The sequence below is a fragment of the Dipodomys spectabilis genome, unplaced genomic scaffold, assembly GCF_019054845.1.
Source record: "Dipodomys spectabilis isolate Male_0828 unplaced genomic scaffold, ASM1905484v1 ptg000066l, whole genome shotgun sequence".
NCBI lineage: Eukaryota > Metazoa > Chordata > Mammalia > Rodentia > Heteromyidae > Dipodomys > Dipodomys spectabilis.
Window position 1 is genome coordinate 83166 of NW_024870743.1, and position 5550 is coordinate 88715.

Genomic DNA, 5550 nt, shown 5'->3' on the forward strand with positions numbered 1-5550 from the left:
TCCCCACACAGCCTCCCACACAGCCCCACCCCCAGACTCAGCCCCCACAGCCTCCCACACAGCCTCACCCCCAGACTCAACCCCCACAGCCTCCCACACAGCCCCACCCCCAGACTCAGCCCCCACAGCCTCCCACACAGCCCCACCCCCAGACTCAGCCCCCACAGCCTCCCACACAGCCCCACCCCCAGGCTCAGCCCCCACAGCCTCCCACACAGCCCCACCCCCAAGCTGCCCCCACAGCCTCCCACACAGCCCCACCCCCAGACTCAGCCCCCACAGCCTCCCCACACAGCCTCACCCCCAGACTCAGCCCCCACAGCCTCCCCACACAGCCCCACCCCCAGACTCAGCCCCCACAGCCTCCCCACACAGCCTCACCCCCAGACTCAACCCCCACAGCCTCCCACACAGCCCCACCCCCAGACTCAGCCCCCACAGCCTCCCACACAGCCCCACCCCCAGACTCAGCCCCCACAGCCTCCCACACAGCCCCACCCCCAGGCTCAGCCCCCACAGCCTCCCACACAGCCTCACCCCCAGACTCAGCCCCCACAGCCTCCCCACACAGCCTCACCCCCAGACTCAGCCCCCACAGCCTCCCACACAGCCCCACCCCCAGACTCAACCCCCACAGCCTCCCACACAGCCCCACCCCCAGACTCAGCCTCCACAGCCTCCCCACACAGCCCCACCCCCAGACTCAACCCCCACAGCCTCCCACACAGCCTCACCCCCACGCTGCCCCCACAGCCTCCCCACACAGCCTCACCCCCACGCTGCCCCCACAGCCTCCCCACACAGCCCCACCCCCAGACTCAGCCTCCACAGCCTCCCCACACAGCCCCACCCCCAGACTCAACCCCCACAGCCTCCTACACAGCCTCACCCCCAGACTCAGCCCCCACAGCCTCCCCACACAGCCCCACCCCCACGCTGCCCCCACAGCCTCCCACACAGCCCCACCCCCACGCTGCCCCCACAGCCTCCCACACAGCCCCACCCCCACGCTGCCCCCACAGCCTCCCACACAGCCCCACCCCCACGCTGCCCCCACAGCCTCCCACACAGCCCCACCCCCAGACTCAGCCCCCACAGCCTCCCCACACAGCCTCACCCCCAGACTCAACCCCCACAGCCTCCCCACACAGCCTCACCCCCAGACTCAGCCTCCACAGCCTCCCACACAGCCCCACCCTCAGACTCAGCCTCCACAGCCTCCCACAGAGCCCCACCCCCAGACTCAGCCCCCACAGCCTCCCCACACAGCCCCACCCCCAGACTCAGCCCCCACAGCCTCCCACACAGCCTCACCCCCAGACTCAGCCCCCACAGCCTCCCACACAGCCCCACCCCCAGACTCAGCCCACACAGCCTCCCCACACAGCCTCACCCCCAGGCTCAGCCCCCACAGCCTCCCACACAGCCTCACCCCCAGACTCAGCCCCCACAGCCTCCCACACAGCCCCACCCCCACGCTGCCCCCACAGCCTCCCCACACCGGCCTCACCCCCAGGCTCAGCCCCGCCCTCACCTGGGGCCCCGCCCCGGGCCGGATTGTCGTCATTCTGCTCCCCCTTGTCTATGCGAGCCTCCCCTACACCTCAGGCCCGTGGGCTGAGGCCACCTCTCAGGAGTGGGGCGAGGGCCCTCCCTCCACTAGAGAGGAAGAGTGGGTTCTATCATTAGACACGGGGCTGTGGCCGCACAGCTGGAAATACCTCCGGCCGGCGCCAGGACAGGGCACAGCCCGCACCGCGGTTTACCCGCGCCCCGCGGGCTCACGCAGGCTCCGTGTGGAGGGCTGCCTCTTGTGGGAAGACCACAAGGTCTCGAGGGGCAAAGCCCTCAGAACCACGCGCCCAGCCCACGCAGGGAGGACGCAGGCCCAGCGCTCCCTGGGGATGAAGCCCGGCCACGGGCAGCAGGGCTGGCAGCGTCTTGTCGCCAGGCTCGGTGCGCTCCGCGTGAGTGCCCTGCATCCAGTCACACGGGAACAGGGCCTTCTTCCCGTGCCACCCCAGAGCTCATGGGCCAAGGGGTCAGCCTGTGAACGACCAGTCTTCAGGACCAGCACGGGAGCTCGGCGGTGGCCGAGGACAAAGCGGCCTCAGGGTCCCTGCCTCTCATCCCCGAGGACAGTGACTGGCAGGGGACCACACGACTATGGCATGTGCAGGGGGAGAGTGGCCCGAGGGTGGGCGGGCCCCGGAGTGGGCGGGGCCTGGGAGCGGGCGTGGTCTCGTGTGGGCGGGCCCCGGAGTGGGCGGGGCCGGGAGTGGGCGTGGTCTCGTGTGGGCGTGGTCTCGTGCGGGCGGGGCCTGGGAGTGGGCGGGGCCCGGGAGTGGGCGTGGTCTCGTGTGGGCGGGCCCGGGAGCGGGCGTGGTCTCGTGTGGGCGTGGTCTCGTGTGGCGGGCCCCGGAGTGGGCGGGGCCCGGGAGCGGGCGTGGTCTCGTGTGGGCGGGGTCTCGTGTGGGCGTGGTCTCGTGTGGGTGGGGCCCGGGTGGGCGTGGTCTCGTGTGGGCGTGGTCTCGTGTGGGCGGGCCCCGGAGTGGGTGGGGCTCGGGAGTGGGCGTGGTCTCGTGTGGGCGGGCCCGGAGTGGGCGGGGCCCGGGAGTGGGCATGGTCTCGTGTGGGCGTGGTCTCGTGTGGGCGGGCCCCGGAGTGGGCAGGGCCCGGGAGCGGGCGTGGTCTCATGTGGGCGGGGTCTCGTGTGGGCGTGGTCTCGTGTGGGTGGGGCCCGGGAGTGGGCGTGGTCTCGTGTGGGCGGGGTCTCGTGTGGGTGGGGCCCGGGGTGGGCGTGGTCTCGTGTGGGCGTGGTCTCGTATGGGCGGGCCCCGGAGTGGGGGGGGCCCGGGAGTGGGCGTGGTCTCGTGTGGGCGGGGTCTCGTGTGGGCGTGGTCTCGTGTGGGTGGGGCCCGGGGTGGGCGTGGTCTCGTGTGGGCGGGCCCGGAGTGGGCGGGGCCCGGGAGTAGGCGTGGTCTCGTGTGGGCGGGCCCCGGAGTGGGCAGGGCCCGGGAGCGGGCGTGGTCTCGTGTGGGCGGGGTCTCGTGTGGGCGGGCCCCAGGGTGTGGGTGGCTGCTGCCCTGTGAACGGATTCCAGGAGGCCAAGGCAGCCCCTACCTGCTTGTCCAGTTCCTCATCCCTCTGCGCAGAGCTCTTAGGGCAGAAGCGTGGACCTGGTGGATCATCTTGGTGGTAACCCTCAGGGAGGCAGCAGGGTTTAAATTCCACTCTCTTTGCCCAGGTCTCTCTGCTTCTTCAGGCTGCCGGTCAGTGGGACTGGTTGGCCCTTTCCCTGTCTCAAGGCCAGCCCTGAAACCGTCAGCCTGTCTCAAGGCCACCCCTGAAACCGTCGGCCTGGGAAAACCCTTGGCCCGTGAGCAACGAGCAGCCCCCAGTCTTAAAATGCAGGCTGCTTCAACAGACGTAAAAGCAGCTTGGGTTTCCTTTTTTATCTGTGAGTGCACGGCCGATTTACATGCTGCCCACATCTGAGAGCAGTTGCTCTGGGCAGCTGGTCCCTGCCGAGTGCGCCTTGCAGAGCCGGGGCGGGAGGCACGCGCGTGTGCCCCGGGCGGCTGTCCGGCTGTCCACAGAGCTCAGCCCATGGAGACAGCAGGCAGTTACGGCGGGCAGCAAAGCCTCCATCCTGCACCTTGCTGGCTGTGACCCCCGTGTGAGGCCGACAGACGCACCTGCCTCGTGCCCCGACCTGCCCACATCTGCCCCATTTCCTGAGTTCTGCTTTGTCTGATGGAATCCGTGGGTGCCTGCCAGGATGACAGAGGTCATCCCCACATCGGTCGGCTCTCTTGAGATCCTGCTCAGCTTAGACAGTTCTGAGAGCAACCGATTCCTCTCTTGGAACACTGTCAGCTTTGTCAGGGAGAGAAGGGGCCCAGCTGCGCGGGCGGTGTCTGCGGCACGGTCACAGGGCCTCCTAACGGAGGCAGAGCGAGATCTCCCTCCATCCTGCTTACAGTCGGGCCCTGGATCATGTCAAAGTGCTCATTGAAACCCGAGGCCCCTCTGCTCAGAGGCTTGAAAAGAAACGTGGACCACTATGGTTGAGGTAAAGGGGAGCCTGCCTCTTGGCTTTGGGGAGGTGAGGGGCATGGCATGACTGACACACAGATAAGGTGCTAGAGGGGCCACCCCCCACCACGGCACGCCAAGGTCACGGCGGATGTAGAAGGGGTAGAAGTTTCTGCCTGCCCAGCCCAGCCAGCGAGGAGCCCTCACAGCCGTTGGAGCCTCAAGCGTCTGACCACCACGATGGAGGAGGGAGGAGGACAGGCCTGTGGGCAGACAGGGAGACACTTCCGGCAAGCACCATGTAGCCAAGAGGCTGCGGGGACGCTCCCAGGATGAGCTGGAAGCCACCACAGCTGAGTGCGGCCTTACTGATGGAAGTGTTCAGTGGCAAAGCCCGGCCTGCCCCAGGCTGCCGTGGTAAGCCCTCCACCACGAGAGAGTAAGGCAGAGGGAGAAACCCAAGCTCACAACCAGCACCGGCACTACTGTTAGAGAGGGGCATCGGCGAACACCTCAGGCCCTGGCCACAGCTGCCTCTCTGCCTCCTGGTCTCTGTGTCTCTCTCTGTCTGTGTCTCTCACTGTCTCTCTGTGCGTCTCTGTATCTTTCTCTGGTGTGTCCCTCTCTGTTCCCACCTCTCTGATCCCACCCTACTGTACTCCAGGGACCATGTGGGTCCCGAGTCCTGGGTGACAAGGCGCGTCTGGGGACCACGTCTAGGGACGGCGTCTGGGGCGGCGTCTGGGGACACCGTCTGGGGACACCGTCTGGGGCGGCGTCTGGGGACAGCATCTGGGGACCACATCTGGGGACGGTGTCTGGGGACAGCATCTGGGGACTGCATCTGGGGACCGCGTCTGGGGATGGCGTCTGGGGACGGCGTCTGGGGCGGCGTCTGGGGCGGCGTCTGGGGCGGCGTCTGGGGACAGCGTCTGGGGACCGCGTCTGGGGACCGCGTCTGGGGACCGCGTCTGGGGACGGCACCTGGGGACAGCGTCTGGGGCGGCGTCTGGGGACCACATCTGGGTACCGCGTCTGGGGACCACGTCTGGGGACCGCGTCTGGGGACCGCATCTGGGGACGGCGTCTGGGGACCGCGTCTGGGGACCGCGTCTGGGGACAGCTCCTCAGCCAGGTTCTCCTCTTGCTGCCTCTGTCCACAGACTCCCATCAGCCCTGCAGCCCTCAGCAAAACTCTCTTCACTCAGAAGCCTAAGAGTGGACTCCAGGGCTGTGGGCCACACAGCCAGGCTGTGTGTGTGTGTGTGAGTGTGTGTGTGTGTGATGTCCAGTGCAGCTGTTTGTGTCCATCACCAAGTCTGCAGCACTGAAATGACCCTGGACCTCTTCCTGATCAGCAGATAGGTCTGTGGGTGAAGAATGAGCCAGTGAACTAGAAAGAGAGCTGCCAAGGGCAGCAGGGAAACTCGGGGGAACTCAGGGACAGGCTCCACAGAGCTAAGGCCACAGAGGCACAACGCCCCAGGACAGGCTGCAGATGACAGCGCAGCT

The 5550-nt window shown here is 67.8% G+C and overlaps 1 protein-coding gene across 1 annotated transcript; it reads right to left on the minus strand.

The window, feature by feature from the left end:
* Positions 1-2064: 2064 nt before the first annotated feature.
* LOC122108791 (basic proline-rich protein-like) lies at positions 2065-5209 on the minus strand. The gene is made up of 3 exons (XM_042680773.1): positions 4688-5209; positions 3984-4043; positions 2065-3204 (listed from the first exon to the last, which is right to left on the minus strand). The coding sequence occupies exons 1-3, from the start codon at positions 5207-5209 to the stop codon at positions 2065-2067; spliced, it is 1722 nt and encodes a 573-aa protein (XP_042536707.1).
* Between the last annotated feature and the right edge of the window lie 341 nt (positions 5210-5550).

What these genes read in the sequence shown, in the direction of transcription:
- LOC122108791 (XM_042680773.1), bottom strand. Translation starts at nt 5,209, where the DNA reads ATGGGAGTCTGTGGACAGAGGCAGCAAGAGGAGAACCTGGCTGAGGAG. An exon ending in GGTCCCTGGAGTACAGTAGG is followed by an intron (nt 4,044 to 4,687) that starts GTGGGATCAGAG and finishes TTTCTTTTCAAG; the next exon opens with CCTCTGAGCAGAGGGGCCTC. An exon ending in ACATGATCCAGGGCCCGACT is followed by an intron (nt 3,205 to 3,983) that starts GTAAGCAGGATG and finishes TGCCTCCCTGAG; the next exon opens with GGTTACCACCAAGATGATCC.